Genomic DNA, 16,355 nt, shown 5'->3' with positions numbered 1-16,355 from the left:
TCATTATAATATATCATAAATAGTGAAATATATACAAAATACTATTTGATCTCTTGGAACATTCGAGCCTCACTTTATAACTCTTAAATAAACTAAGCTTCGGTTATAACAATACACAAACATGGTTAAAATAAAAAAAATAACATCATAAATATATTGCACATTTGGGCAAGAAGTATTTTGTGTTGGTAAATTTTTATATAAAGATAGAGAGGAAAATTCAAGTCTTTGGTATTGTTTTTTTTTTTTTTTTTTTTTAATTTTGTTTTATATTATTTCAGATTTTCATTTAACACTAACATAATTCGTGTGTACCTATATCATGATTATAAAAATAGAGTTTACACTTTTATAAAAATTGTATGTGTCCACTTAAAATACAGCAACCGCAAAAGCATCTTTATATTTACAAACGGACACTATTTTTTTTTAAATATATTTTTTTGCTGTGAAGCACTTTCTGGGAGCTTAGTTTCTCTTTGATTAACTGCTCCAAGCCAGGCCTACACTGATGTAGCCTTCATAATTTAAAAGAGAATAAAATAGAAGCAAATAAAATGGCCCATCACTATTTGAACTCGAGCGCTGGTACATCTGAAACAAGAGCCAGCATGTAGCCTTCATCTTGAAGAAACTTTGCCGATTTCCCCATGAAATGGACGAACTGGTAATACCGACATTGGTACTAGTGATTGGGCTGACTAGGTTTCCTTCCCCAATGGGGCGAATGGGTTTTTTGGTTGGTTTAGACCTGGTGACCGTTTGTCAGTGCCTTGCTTGACAACTAGTCTCTTTCTTCCAATCATGGAGGGTTGCTCCCAGCCTCGCACATTCATGTGCATAAGCGGTAAAAGATTCACAGTAGCACATGTTGCTAGGGCACTCGCACATATCTACTAAACAGGATCTAAAAACACAAGAGTTTAAAAAAACACTAAAAATTGAAAGCATGTGAAATACTCACTTGTAGTACATAACATAGTTGAGGTATTTATGGCAAGGGGCAAAGACCCGACTCCTTAAAATTTTACAAAGCCTTTCCTTCTGTCGCCTTTGGTAGCCCGTTTTGGAAAAACAGCCTTGCTGCTTTGGTACTAGTGTGGTTCCTCGTGAACAGGCCCTTCGTCCTCCGACTCTCCAAGAGTTGCCGAATTTATCAGGGTCGACGATCGGTTCTCCCCATCTCGATGTCATATCGTCACCGGGCTTGCTGTTGAAGTTACCGCATAGTCCTTCGAGTTTTCCTTTATACTTTGCAGGCACTGACACCTCGAGGAAAGAATTGCCGTCCCAGAGTACTTTCAGTCCCGTTTGTTGTGTTTCTACTAGAACACTGTCGTCAGCCTCAGAAAGGTGAATGCCATTTCTAGTCGTTCCATACTTTGAAATAAAAACTCTTTTCCCATTGATCTTCACTCTTCTTTTTTCTCCTAAATTTATTTTAATCCCATCAACCTGAAAAAAATTATTTATTTAAGTATTCAACAATTGGTTACATTCTGAAGTAAAGCAGTCAAATAGACCATTTTTCTTTTTATTTGTAAGTAGAAATTTAAATAACACAATAGACCATTTTTTTTAGGGTATTAGTCATATCAACCCCTTGGTGCCAGTTTTTTTTTTCAAAAATCCATTGGCCCTGAATTCGAAACCTGGACACAAACACCTTAACCATTGTGACACTGACTCCCCCACTTTAACATTTAAGACACACAAATAAAAAGAAAGAAGGATTAAGTTTTTACAGTTTAGATAATTATCAATAAAATAAATGACAATTAATTAAGGTTTTTAGTTGAGATGAAAAAAAGTTAATGGCATGAGAGGGATTCGAACCCATGACCTTTGGCTAGATACGCCGCTGCCCTACCTCCTGAGGTCACGAAGGCTCAGGTGGTAGAGCAGCGGCGTATCTAGCCGAAGGTCGTGGGTTCGAATCCCTCTTGTGCCATTAACTTTTTTTCATCTCAACTAAAAACCTTAATTAATTGTCATGTTTTAATTAGTCAAGTGGACCACGAAAGTAGTGAATTAATAAAATAAAACTGATTTACTTTTATGGAAACAGTCTTGGTCCATGAAGAGGTTTTTGTATTCCTTGCATCATTAGTGACACGGATTGAGAAAGTATTGTTAACCCGATCAGCTGCTAAAAGGTATTTGCACGATCCTTGAAAACTATAGAATTTTCCATCGAAAGTTTTATAATGAGGATCACCAAAAACAGTGCATACTCCATCACCTATAAAAACAGTTTTATCAGTATAAAATTGAAACTTGATCTTACATTAATTTTTCCTTGATTCTTTCCTTACTTTCAACACATTTTGGACAGCATTGGCCTTCCAGGTGAACGAGGTTTTGGTTTGGAGGGCAAGCCTTGTTTTGCTGAGGGCACATTTCTGCGGCACATCTGACACTACCTTCTTTGCATACGCACGACTTGCAAAGATCTACCTGCCATGTTTCTCCATCCTATAACAATAAGTAATGATATAAAAATAAATAAAAATTGCAAAAATCAAAAACGACTTACTTCATAAGTCAAATCGCCAACTTTGCAAGTATTCGAGAGCTCGGATTTGGGCGAGCAGTGAGGGCAACAAGAGTTCGGCTTCAGCTCTTGCTTCTCCAATGGACAATCGAGCACTGGACAAGAAGGCCTAGAGCAAACACTCGTACCATTTACACATTCGCAAATGGTGCAGTGGTCAGGCATGAAACTCCGTCCGGCTTCGTGAAGTCCAGTTCCGAGTATGCATTTTCCTTGGGGTGGCAACATAAGCTTCCTAGAGCCTAAAATGTAACAATTCCAAATTGAAAAACAACGCTTGTGAAAAAGTTAAATTAATGGTAGAAAATGCTGTTATGTGCTTTAATTCGGAAAGGAAAAAGGTTCAGGACGAAGTTTTCGTGCAGGAAATGATCAAAATCGTGAAGTATTCTCCTGCGATCGTAAGGGGAAAAAATATATAATGAACATATAATTTGATCATGCCGATTATCCTGGTTCGCCTATACTTACCGTGTTGGTCTCTAAGCTACGTTTCGGCATTTCGCCATCTTGTGACTTGGACAATTTAAAGAAATTTGATTTCATAGAAAACACACAAACCCAACCTGAAGATGGCGAAAATCGTTTTTCAAAATTATCAAGATATTTAATATTTGTAGGAAATTTTGTTGATATTTTTAAGACGAATCATATATTACTAACTGTGAACTTTGATCAAACTTGAGTTGGACATCCAAATTAAATTAGTTCTATCAAATATTGTTGAAACTTGCAATAATAGCTCAAATATGAAAGACTTTGCGATTATTTTAGTTAACTTAACGTCTTATTTTTATGTATAACAATATAGAAGACGTAAACTTAAGGTCTTCGTACTGACGAACCTGTAATTTGGTATTAACCGGTTAGACTCAACACTGAAAATGGCGATATGCCGAAACGCATCTGACTGACTGTACCAGCGAAAATAGGACAGACCAAAAAGATTGACCAATTTACTCTCGGTCGGCAGAGATATAAGCAGGATGAATCATTGACACGAACCCGCCACTGTGTAAGGTGAAAAACTGTTTGATAACAAAACGGCGATGGTTCAGTCTGTCAGATGCTTTTCTACTTTTCGCCATCTTCAGTGTTGGGTGATCGGTTACGATCAAATTGCCCTTAATACTTTCGGTTGGCAAGGATATAAGCAGGACGAAGCTTCGTCATAAACCCGACACTGAAGAAGAGGTAAAACCGTTCATGTCTGACTTATCAAAACAGCGACGAGAGCCGGACCATCATGCCCAGTCTCGCTGTTTTGTTCTGTCAGACGCGTTTCTTCTTTTCGCCATCTTCAGTACTGGTTCTGATCGGTTATTACCAAATACACTTACTTAGTTACCCTCGGTTGGCAGGGATAAAATGGAAGGATATGATTGATTGCAAAGTATACAGGATATTTGTATCGACTCATACTCACCTCTGAATATGGCAAAAAACCGAAATTACCTGATATAACATTACCGCAATGATAGGCGGGCCATCATGCCCAGGCTATGCTGTTTTCTTCTGCAAACAAGGTTTTACTTTTTGCCATCTTCAGAGGCGGGTTTGTATCGCAATGATAGGAGGACCATCATGATCTGTTTTATTCCTTCAGACGCGTTTCTGCTTTTCGCCATCCTCACTGTTAGATCTGATCGGTTACGCTCAAATTACCTTTACTTAGTTACCCTCAGTTGGTAGGATTGTAAACAGGATATGGTTAATTGCACGATATTGTAGGGTAGTAGGATATTTGAACTGAAGATGGCGAAAAATCGAAACCTGTCTGACATAACTAAACAGCAATGATAGGCGTACCATCGTGGTCTGTCCAGTCTCGCTGTTTTGTTCCATCAAACGTGTTTCTGCTTTTCGCCATCTTCAGTGTTGGGTCTAATCGGTTAAGACCACATTACCCTTACTTAGGCAACCCCCTCGGTTGGCAGGATGTCAGGAAGGAATCATCGATACGAATCCGCTACTGAAGATGGCAAAAAAAAGAAACTTATCTGACAAACATGCCGCCTTCGGTGGTTGGTCTGTGTGATTTTTCTGTTTAATCATGTATCTTTTATAAGTTCGCCGTAAAAGGAAAAGGATTGTTGTTGTTATCTTTATCGGTTGTTCATTTTCTTTTTAGTTTGTATAATGTTTCTATTATGTGCGAGTCGTTCATTTGTGTATTTCGTACGACCCTTCTGTATGTCACGTGTTTTAAGATTGCCCGTATTTTTTAGGATTTGTGGAGGTTTTTGTTCATTTCCCATCAGTGTCCGTAAATAGCCTTATCTTAAGGTAAATTCTTTGAGTCCTTTATTTTCCTTCCTGTACGGTGTATTGTTTTTCCGCATTCGCGGCGTTTTCGTCTAGTGGGCCAATTTTGACGATGTTTTATCTCAGGAGACAATTTGCGTTTGTTATATTTAGTGTAGTTTTTATGCCTATTCTGTTAACAGATTATTTTGTGTATGCCATTGTGGTCCGTTTAATGTCTGTTTTTGTGTGTCTTTTTTGTTAGTTTATTTATTGCGTCTAAGAAATTGTTTGCTATTTCTTACTGTTTGTACTTCTTACTGTTTCTGACTGGTTGATGGCACTATTTTTGGTAGAAGGTAGCAAGTGCAAAATTTAAGATGGTGATGGTTAAATTTTTTTTTTTGTATATTAATAAACCGGGAAGTGATCTTTAGGATATCATTCATAATATGTAATAATTGTAAAACACTTTTGTATGCATACCTTGGCAGGAAGGACAACATTCTCCTGGTCCAGGTGGCAGGACGGAGCTGGGGGAGCAGTGGACGACCGGGCAAGCTTTCTTGGCGCAGGACACCTTTCCGTTGGAGCAGTGGCACTTGAGACAGGGGTCTTCCATGCTTCTCACCGTCCTCCCTGGTACGACGGTCTGCCCGTTCACACGGCAACCTGGAGGCACAACAGACATCAGAGCCCCGTGAGAAAAAGCCACGGCAAATAGATTCCGGGTGTAATTAATGAATGGACGGATGGCTTTTTATCGAGGGGGCGAGAGAGACGAATCGCGCCGTCGAAGAACGGACGGGGCAAAAATGAAAAAGGACGAGAGACCGGGGGAGGGAAGAGAGGAAGGCCTAATGCTCCTGTCAGGGTTTCCATTATCCTCCCTCCTTTGAGATTGATGAAAAAGCTCTCTCGAGACAATGGGATGAGAGGTAGGCCTACTTCTAATTGATCCTTTCTCTTCGCCGCTATACCATTCTTGAATCGTGACCCGCAAGATCCGTTCAAGGGATATGTCGCCTATATGTCTAGTTCCCTGTTCAATAAATCAGCCCAGGTCCTATAGCTGACCATCTTTCCAAGTTAGTCAAATTGTCTTCCTTATAATTCTTTCATTTTCAATATTCGAATAGCATCCGAAAAATAATTTTTACATACCTTATCGCAGTGTTTGGTTATCACCTATCTTATACTCATCAACCGACTACCAACCTGCTGTCAAAACTCGTACAAAAACATCGTTAACACCGCGTGAACCTTTGTATTTACACGTCAACCCGGGGGCATATCAGGGTTCAGAAACCCATGAAGAGCAATAGAGACTGGTAGTGTCTTCACGATACAATGCATTCGATTGTGACTGTACAAGCTGAATTTTGACAAGGTACATGCAAAAATTTTGTATGTTGGGGGATGTGTGGACATACATTAGTACAGTCAAAACTGTGGCATTTCCCTTGGGGGTCTTAGGGTGATGATATGTAGTTGGGTCATTTCCGACCATTACGTCTGCTTATCCTCGCTGTTTGGGTCTGTCAGACGCGTTTCTATATTTCGCAATATTTTTCACAGACTGGCACTGCAGAAAGTCGAGGGGTGTCTGCAAATCAAAACGATCGTAAACGACGAAACTACAATAAAAAACTGTCACATGGAGTTTTACTCTTCCAGATTAGGTTAGATTTTTTACTCACATAGCTAAAGTGTCATTTGCACTACGTTTATTAGGTAGGGCTATTGTGCTCTACCCCATATGGTTTATGTTCATTTTGTATGGCTTTTTATCATCTTTCATTGCCTCCTCAGTTAAGTTTCCTGAGTTGAGCTTTTCTTTAGCTGCGGTTTCCTCCTTTTCCTTAGATCCGATGTTCTCTCCAATTTTGTTGCAGGTTATAACATTGTAAGCTTAGGCGAGACGTCTTGGTTCAAGGTAACTATTGGTGAAGAATCTTTACTGCCTAGTTAGTAAGCCTCTTTACCTGCCTGCTTTCTCTCCTTGGATTAGGACAGATAATTTTCCATTTGTATGACTCCCAGCGGACAAATCCAGTCTCATGGCTAATGTAAAACAATGATTTTGTAACCCTCAAAAGTTTGGTTTTTGAATTGTTCTTGTATCAGAGTCACCGGTGACTAGGCTGGACATTCTTGTATGTTTTCTTGAGCCGGAACAATTTGGCATTACTTTGTGATGTCAAACCTATGAGAAATGGAGGTTTCAGGCATGCTAAATTCTCTCTATGTTTCTCTTGGCAGCTTGATCATAGGTTATGACAATTTCTGATGGTATTGCTGAGGAACCTTCACTGAGAATTTATCAGACTTTTCCTGCGTGTTGTCTCTCCTTTTTGCCCTGTTTGTCCTGGGACCGAGACAAACAATTTTCTTAGTATATGATTCCCAGAGCACTCACCTTGTCTCAAGCTTTGGTGATGCCTGTGCTTCTTGCTTTGTACGCCCGGCCTTGTACAAATGTGTCCTGGCACAAATCTCAAGTTATCAATTTATCAAGAAAATTTGACATTATAAGACTCAAACTTGTGTTTGTATTTTGAACCGTCCTTGAACCTAATAGACAGTTGTCTGGACTCTTATTGTGCCGGAACAATTTGGCTTTTTTTGAGGAGTCATGACGTCCGTAGACATATTATATATTGCAGCTATTCGATGTTTCTCTTTAGGTTGTTGTTATTAGCAAAAATGGAGACGGCATTCTCAGTCCTATGAGCAACTTGATAATGGTTGGTTAATGATAGATGACTAAAAAATAACTATACATATTCTAAAAACAAGTAGTTGCGATAAACCCTATAGACTTCTCATTCTGGTAGAAAAAGTTAAATATACACACCAAAAAGAGTGAACTATTTTCTGTAAATTTATAGCTTTTTGTATCTACTTTGTGCACAGATACACTTACAAAATTTATCTAAACCTGTGTCTCCTCTGTTGCGATTTTATTTTTGGTCTAATGGAATCGTTTGTTTTTCGGACTTTTTTTTTAGGCGAACTCTTCAAGTTTCTTTGAATTTTACTAATGCTTTGATATCAAGTATATTGATAGATCAACATTTTTCTCTACACGTCATAATATTTTATACTAACAAGTTAACAAAAGATCCGCACCCCAGTTAACAAAGTCCAAAGATTTGTTCCTTTTGCAGACATAGCGCCGGTAGTACTTTGCCATTCACTTAGCATACAATACAACTGAGAGGAGCAGAACAATTCTAATGAATATGAAGCAGCAATTAATCCAGGGACCACATATCAATTCCAAGCAATAACTCAACCTACCACGCATACGAATTCTTACAGGTGACAGCCTTATTGATATTATTAGATTGAACCAAAATTTTTTTTTACAAAATAATTAGTGGTTTTATAAAAGTAAAAAAAGAATTTTATTTATGATTTTACTAATAAGTCAATAAGACAATTATATTTTTCCAATGTAAGAAGATGATTTTTAATAAGATCTTTATAAATTCAAAGTTTGTAAAGGCTTTGGAAAATAAAGGCGATTCGGAAAAATCTTGGAAGCTTATAAAAATCGTTTTATTTGTAAAGCTTGTTACGACCTTCTTTCTTACCCCCTAACCAACCAGGACAACAATAAAATTGTTCCCCTCGGGATTTCTCTCAACTGACTCCCCATCAAAATAAACAATAAAATTTACCAAAAAAATTAAATTTAACAATAAAACATAATTACCGAATTTTACCCGTTTTGTTTCTCTTTCAACAAAGACTCAAGTAAATTTTAGATTTTTTTCTTTAAAGCAAATCTACGACACCCGACAAGTATTTGGACGTAAATATGTTTCGTACGACATAAGTGGAACTTATTATTTTATAAGTTAACTATTAAATCTTTGTTTGTTTATTATCGAAAATGAATAATTCTACTGACCACTGCATGTCGGACAGCACTGCCCAGGTAGAGGAGGAAAAGGGTCGTTGCAAGGGGTGAAGCACTGTTCTATCGTGTCAGTTACTACACCTCCACGGCAGGTGAAGACCTTGCAAGGGTTGTCCGGATCCCTCCATTCGACTCCGCTGTCGTACTCCACTCCTTTGTAGATGCACCCTTTGCACTTGCCGCAACATCCGTTCTTCGGGATCTCGAGGAGCATGTGACACCCCTCCTGGCTAGGGCACTGTTCTTTCTGGCACTCCACAAATCCATTCTGAAAAAGATATATTTTCCTTCAAATAAAATTTAAAAATACAAGACTATCAAGTTCTTTTTAACTTAAATTTTAGCTGTTTATGTCAACGGAGAACGTACACATGTGTGTTGTCCTTCTGAAGTTAGACGGTATCGACTATTGAATAATTTCAAAAACTGTCTCAGGCAGGTTTTGTCCCAAACTTTCACTCTTTCTTAAATACTTGCTTTCTCTTAAATATATTTCGTTTACTGGTGGCGATGGAATACTTGATATCCCCCCCCCCCCAAACATCTATTCACAAAAGGAAATAACTAAGTGAAGATCGATGATATGCTCTTTCAATTAATTAAGGTTTTTAGTTGAGATAAAAAAGTCAATGGCACGAGCGGGATTCGAACCTACGACCTTAGGCTAAATACGCCGCTGCTCTACCACTTGAGCCATCGTGACTTCGATCCACTCGGACACTAACTTCCCATTTCAACCCCACTTATTGAATTTTCCCTCCTTTTTGCCATTTTTCAAATGTCGTGTAATCTATTTGATTCTCGGCGACAAATGAAATGGCCACGGAGAGCTTTAGTAAGGTATACTTCATTTTAACTTATCAAATTCACTAGTTTTCGAGTTGCGCTTGACCAATTAATATCTTTCAAATAATTAAGGTTTTTAGTTTAGAGAGATTACAACATTTTAAAAATGGCAAAAAGGAGGGAAAATTCAAATGGTGGGGTTGAGATGGGAAGTTAGTGTTCGAGTGGATCGAAGTCACGATAGCTCACGTGGTAGAGTAGCGGTGTATGTAGCCGAAGGTCGTGGGTTCGAATCCCGCTCGTGACATTGACTTTTTTATCTCAACTAAAAACCTTAATTAATTGAAAGATATTAATTGGTCAAGCGGACCACGAAAACTAGTGAATTTGATATGCTCTATATTCCGTCAAAGGTCCTCCACATTCTATAACGGGCTACACATTTACGCTAATAAATACAATTTTAAATAGGAATGAACGTATAGGAAGAGAAGTCTCGTAGATATGTACTCGTAGTAATCCATATTGAACCAAGAATTTGATGTAATTTCACTTCTTCATCTTTTTTTATATTTAACGTAAAATTTAGTTTTTATTTGCTTACAGCATGCCCGATAGGGGGTAGGGAATGGGCATTTTTACGCTCATGGAACATTGCAGGTTGTCAAAATATGTTTTGTTTTAACCCCTTCTTTGCATATAGGGTTGTGGCATCAAATGACCCTGGGTGATTCTACAATGTTCGATCTTAAGTTTGGACAAAATACTTCTTTGCTGTTTGCCATATGAGAAGACGTCCAACACGCACGGTAGCTTTGACTTCGTTTTGTTTCCCTCGGAATTTTAGACCAGATTCGTACCCATTTATGCCATACGAACGATCTTCAATGCGAAATCATAGGATATCTGTGTGTTTCTTTGATTTTGAACCCAGTTTTAACGGTTATTCATTTCCCATTATATCGGAGGCCCAGGTGCCTAGAAAAAAAGAACTTTCATGTTCCGTTGAAAGAGATAATTCAATGTACGATGGGGTGTGCAGGATAAAAGAAGAAAAAGGATCTTCCAAGGCCAGGAAGGCGGATAGTCAGAACATAATATAACAAATCTGTCACTTTCTAGGCATATGACAGTTCAGAGCTTTAGACTTAGTAGCTCAGCGTTAAAGTTGATGGAGATACAGATCAGCGAAAAGGTTGGTACCTTCTATTACCTCTGATGCTGATACAATCGGCTCATAGTCAGGTCCTCTAATGGTATAAACAAAAATGGCTCTAGGATGAGCATTCTTAATCTCTAGGAATTCCTGTTTTTTCGTAGGATGGTATCTAGTCATTGACTGGTATATTACGGATTTGGGTAAAATTTGTTTTTGTTTGGGTGGTAACGAAATTTGAAGGTCTCATAAGAGGAGGAAGGATGTTCACGAAGTGAGTGTGTCTAGTATTATGATTTGAGGCATTCTGTGTATGTCTGATTACAGAAAGAAGGTTAAGAAGTAGTGTCGGTGAATCTATGGTTTTTGTTAATAGCTTTAAGTCCAAAAAGTCACGTCGGGAGTTTAGAGGGCTTTGGTCAAATTTAGGAACCAGCCACGTATGGCCTATACTGAGTCACCTCTGCAAATCAGATTAGGAGAACAATCTATCTCTCCTTCTCGGTGTAATAGTCTAACAACGATTTGTGATGCAGGATAATATGTTGTAAAACCAATCTGTTTTTATTTATAGCGATATCTTTCGAACGATAATGATATCTTTGGACAGATTTCATTATCATTTCAAGCGTGGAAAATCGATTTTTGTAACCGAAATAATAGAAATTTGACAAAACTCAAATTCAAATTTCTAGACGGGTTTTGTGAGATTGTTCGGTTAAAAAAAAACTTTTTCTGATCTCTTAAGGAATTTAAAGAACATCGCTTTTACACATCTTTTGTAATACATGCTTTGTAAAAAAATTATATTTTCATTAGTAGCAATAAATATTTATGTTCGTAATACTTTTTTTTTCTCGAAAACGAAAATCTACTCGGACAAGTGCAAAATAAGAAACCAACAGTGTTTTACGTACTACGGAGTCTATAATGAGATCGAGAAAGTAGTTGTAGGCATTTCTTATTAGAAAGAGATAATCCGCCGATAAAAATGTCAAGGTAATCCATTCATAACATATGCTCTTAATCATTTTAGGCTGTAATCTTGCTATCTGTAGATGCTGGTTCCTCTTGTAACTCGCATCTAATTCAGACAAATTCAAAAAACCGGCACGGACAATTCTGTTGATTATTTCAATTGCTTTTTTAAAAATTATTCAAAAATTTAATTGATTTCAAACACTAAGGTCCATTGTTGTTTTTTTTTGAAAACTTTATCGAGTTGAACAAAATATTACATTATTTGTAGGTGGAACTTTATTATGTATAAATTTTTGTGATAATTATGCCATAAGTCTTTCTGTTCAATTCATCGAATTGAAAACGTGAAAATTGAACCTTTATTACCATAATTAAAACTTTTTTTTTAATTTGTAGTACATTACAACTACTTTCAAGTAAGTAGGATGTAACATTGGGCAAGGTAATGTATAAATTAATTAATGTTTTTGTGTAAGGTTTTGGTTGAAATGAAAAAGCTAGTGCCACGAACGGGATTCGAACCCATGACCTTTGGATACGCCGCTGCTCTAACCACTTGAGCTATTGTGACTCTATCCTCTCGGACACCAACTCCCAATCTCTACCTACAACCTTTCGAATTTTCCCTCCTTTTTGCCCTCCATTTTTCAAAAATATTCGAATTCGAAAGGTTGTAGGTTGAGATGGGGAGTTGGTGTCCGAATGGATCCAAGTCACGATAGCTCAAGTGGTTAGAGCAGCGGCGTATTTAGCGGAAGGTCGTGGATTCGAATCCCGAGGCACTACCTTTTTCATTTCAACCAAAACCTTATATAAAAAGATCAACTAATTGAAAGAAATAATTTGCTCAATAGACCACTAAATACAATGGATGCAATATATAATAATTAAAAACAAGATGGATAAAATAACCATTGGTATTACTCCATCATCACAACCTAGGAGATCTCGCGGTCATTGTCTCTTCAGTCGGCGAGGATTAAAACGGGAATTAAAAATGGTTTGTACGATGTGTTAAAAAACTAGGTTGTTGAACTAAATTTGAGAGCATTCAGTTACACCTTCTATGTTTTGCACTAATGAGCTTCAAGATGCCATTAGATATAGGACGTAGCTTGGTTAGGAAGAACCAGAAGTCCCCTAGGCTTAAGGCTGTTGTTGGAAGCATCATATATAGGATGGAGCCAAGACATAAAGTTTATACATTGTTGATATAATTTGAGAAAAGAGAAATTAAACTTTCAAACGAACGAATTTTTAAGAGAAATACCGGACATCGGGGAGCAGAATATTGCTCCAGGAGAATCTAGTTAAAAATGTCTAATTTTTTATTGTTATAATAAATTATAAATTGAGGTCCACAAAGAGTGCGTAAAATGAATCCCGATTGTTTTTTCAAAAACATTTTTTTAGTACTTTAGTAGAAACACTTTTCAATTTTGTAAATTTTTATATGTAATCACATTAAGTGCGATTGTGCAGATTATTTTCTCATCCTAGATAGCAAAACTAATTGTCTGATATACATGTGTCAGGCTATTCGCGTCACAAACTTTGCCAGTGAATTTCAGGCATCCAGAACAAGAAGTTCTTATTAACCATGGTCCGATTCTCAACCATTTCGCAGTTATTCAACATTTTATGTTTTTATTTTTTTTTATCTATCTGCGGTTTTCCTCATAAATCAAAGTTTTTGAAAGACATAGTGTTCGATTTTTTGTTTACCAAAAATCAAATTGAAAATTCTAGAATGGTGTCTTCTTAAAGGACATTCAATGTCCTTTTAGATGCTGTTTTTTGGATTTCCACAAAACTGGATAATTCAATAACTACGAGTAGATTTAGGACAAAAACCGTGATAGTTGGAAAAAAAAACCCAATGTTGAATATCTGCGAGAGTTGAGAATCTGACCATGGTTCATACGAACTTTTGGCAACTCTGGAAGTGTGAAATTCCACTTCATTATTTGTATCATTCTTATCACAATTTAACACATCAAAAATGTAAATTGTATAACCTTATAAAAAATACGATTTCTTCACAATTCTGAAAATCAAGAAGCACAATGATGCATAGATTTTTTACAGTCAACTTTAACATTTAGTCTTACTGAGAAAGCTCGATTTGGCTAAATCATTCTGTAATTTATGTCATTCGTTCGGTAATAATTTTTTCGTGAAGTTTGTGAGATTCATGGTTCAGGAAAGCAGAGTTTAATATCGTTGAACTTTTGAGATCCGGATTAGACGAATTCTCTGTTTTTTTACTTGTGATGACAAAAACCGTGACAGTTGGAAAAAAACCCCATAAAATGTTGAATATCTGCGAAGTTGAGTTGAGAATCTGACCATGGTTAAACCTTTTGGTTACCCTGGAAGTGTGAAATTCACTGGCAAATTTTGTGACGCGAATAGCATGAGACCCTGCATAACAAATTTAAAATACATGCAAAACAAAGGCGAAAAGCCACATTTTGAAAAAAAATTGTAAATTACTTAAAAGGTTTTTATTTAAATTTTAAATGAAAAACCCTCTACAAATTAGAGTAGAACATGTCAACATATGTCGACAATGGAACGATAAAGGTGTTTAATCATAAAAACGCTAATATGAATAGGTTAATTTGCATCAAGCCGTGTATTCACAGGGTTTAAAATCCGCATAACACAGGGAGGAAAAAAGTAGAGAACACCGGATTCTCTTTAATTGAACTTTCGAACGGACTTTCTCGTCTGTCTCCTCACCTCTACGTTTTCCGTTCTTACCTTGAGATAAAGCAAGACAACAGTATTTTAACGAGGTTTAGAGCAAGGTCACATCATCAGGTTGATGAATCACACCGCCCGAGGCTGATTTAAAACTCTGCCGTACCGCTAATTGAAATCTCTTTGTGGTACAATTTATATACTCGGCCCCGAGTTTCAATCGTTCGAGGCGAGGGGAAACAATTTCAAAATCAGTTTGTGACGACTTAAAATTTGCGAAAGTACACAAAAAAAGTCGTTTCTGAAGACAGAACGTAGTTAGAATGACGATGTTAAACACAATTCTTTGTAATAATAAAGACGAAAATCAATTTTATTATACCACCACCTATCCAAACTTTTTTTTTAGTTTGGACATTACCGATCATCCAGGTGCTCTTAGTCTCACTGCTTTGATCTGTCAAAAGAGTTTTGACATTAGGCCAGCTTCAACAGAGAATTTGTGTGATATTCGTTCAGCTCATAATTTTCAGTTTTTGATAAGAAAAAAAGCCTGCAATGAAATCCAACTTTATGTTTTTTGTATTTTTTCTTTGATTTTCTTTTAAGAAACAAATAAAATTGTATGCACAGTGACCCCAGGACCACAATACCTTTAATACATGAATAAATAAATAATATACAAACAAATAAAATAAATAAATAAATTATATAGCTAAGTTAGGCGTTAATATATTTAAGCCTCACATTGAGGTCCCATAGGGTTTTGTCTTTGGCTCTGGGTGCAGTATTTGTCCGATATCTTGAACTAATCTCATGGCGTTTCCAGAACATCTATCAAAAAATTTTTGTCAATTGGTTTCTATGAACTCGTGCAGAAATCATACTCCGGAGTTTGTGTGGAGTTCATCTATCTTGGTTGCTAATGGGCTGTAACCTTAGGAACTTATTTTGAGTTCTTTGCAGATTGTTATAATTGGTGTTACAAGTACCCCAACGAGCGCATGAATATGTCAACACTGGCCTTACTATGGTTTTGTAGATGAGCAACTTGTTATAAACTTCACTAGTTTTCGTGGTCCACTTGACCAATTAATATCTTTCAATTAATTAAGGTTTTTAGTTGAGATAAAAAAGTCAGTGTCACGAGCGGGATTCGAACCCACGACCTTCGGCTAGATTCGCCGCTACTCTACCACTTGAGCTCTCATGACTTCGATCCACTCGGACATTAACTTCCCATCTCAAGTGGTAGAGTAGCGGTGTATCTAGCCGAAGGTCGTTGGTTCGAATCCCGCTCGTGACACTGACTTTTTATGTCAACTAAAAACCTTGTTATAAACGCTCAACTGGGACTCTCGACACAAGAGGGGAAAAAGTATTTTTACATGTTTTTTCCTTTTTGTATTAGTTCATTGATATGGGCTGTAAACGTTAATTTAGCATCTAGCCGAACGCCGAGGTACCTTACTGAGGGAGACCAATTAATTTCTTTACCATTAAGGTGAACTTTAAGGTCTACAGTTGGGCGTCTTTTCGTGAGGAGTATGGCTTCAGACTAACTCCTGTTCACACTTATTTTTCACCTCGTAAAGTACCCGATGGTCACGTTTGCTGCCCTGCTAAGTCGGTTCTCTATGGCCCTCACCCTCCATGATGATATGTAGAGCGAGTGTCCAGAGAGACCAGCTAATTTCTTCTCCATTAAGGAGAACTTTAAGCTCTACAGTTGGGCGTCTTTTCGTAAAGAGTATGGCTTCAGACTTACTCCTCATCACACTTATTTTCCACCTCGTAAAGTACTCGATAGTCCTGTCCGCTGCCCTGCTCAATCGGTTCATTATGGCCCTCACCCTCCATGATGATGTGTAAAGCGCAGTGTCACCCGCGAACAGGGCCAGTTCAAAGCCAGGGGTTTTGGGCATATCATTAATATAAATGAGGTACAGAGAGGTCCCAGAACAGAGCCTTGTGGGTTTCCAGCACCAACACGTGATTCT

At 37.3% G+C, this 16,355-nt stretch overlaps 1 protein-coding gene across 2 annotated transcripts in view; it reads right to left on the bottom strand.

Moving 5' to 3' along the window:
* Window positions 1-258: 258 nt before the first annotated feature.
* The window catches only part of LOC106664380 (BMP-binding endothelial regulator protein), a 49,233-nt gene continuing 33,136 nt past the window's right edge, over window positions 259-16,355 (bottom strand). Inside the window, exons 4-11 of one of the 2 annotated variants that reach the window (XR_002910721.1) lie at window positions 8,718-8,994; window positions 5,285-5,470; window positions 2,537-2,796; window positions 2,316-2,475; window positions 2,055-2,242; window positions 965-1,455; window positions 679-907; window positions 259-594 (exon numbers count right to left, since the gene is read on the bottom strand). Coding sequence is in view for 1 of the 2 variants with exons in the window: in XM_014390059.2 (XP_014245545.1) it covers window positions 766-907; window positions 965-1,455; window positions 2,055-2,242; window positions 2,316-2,475; window positions 2,537-2,796; window positions 5,285-5,470; window positions 8,718-8,994 (1,704 nt within the window). In the remaining variant the exon portion in view is untranslated. Of the gene's footprint in view, window positions 908-964; window positions 1,456-2,054; window positions 2,243-2,315; window positions 2,476-2,536; window positions 2,797-5,284; window positions 5,471-8,717; window positions 8,995-16,355 lie in introns of both variants that reach the window. The other variant, XM_014390059.2, reaches the window with a different exon arrangement.

This window comes from Cimex lectularius, unplaced genomic scaffold (assembly GCF_000648675.2).
Source record: "Cimex lectularius strain Harlan isolate CLEC.00 unplaced genomic scaffold, Clec_2.1 scaffold98, whole genome shotgun sequence".
Lineage (NCBI taxonomy): Eukaryota > Metazoa > Arthropoda > Insecta > Hemiptera > Cimicidae > Cimex > Cimex lectularius.
The sequence above is the reverse complement of the archived record's forward strand: the minus strand, read 5'-3'. Positions and strand labels throughout refer to the sequence as shown.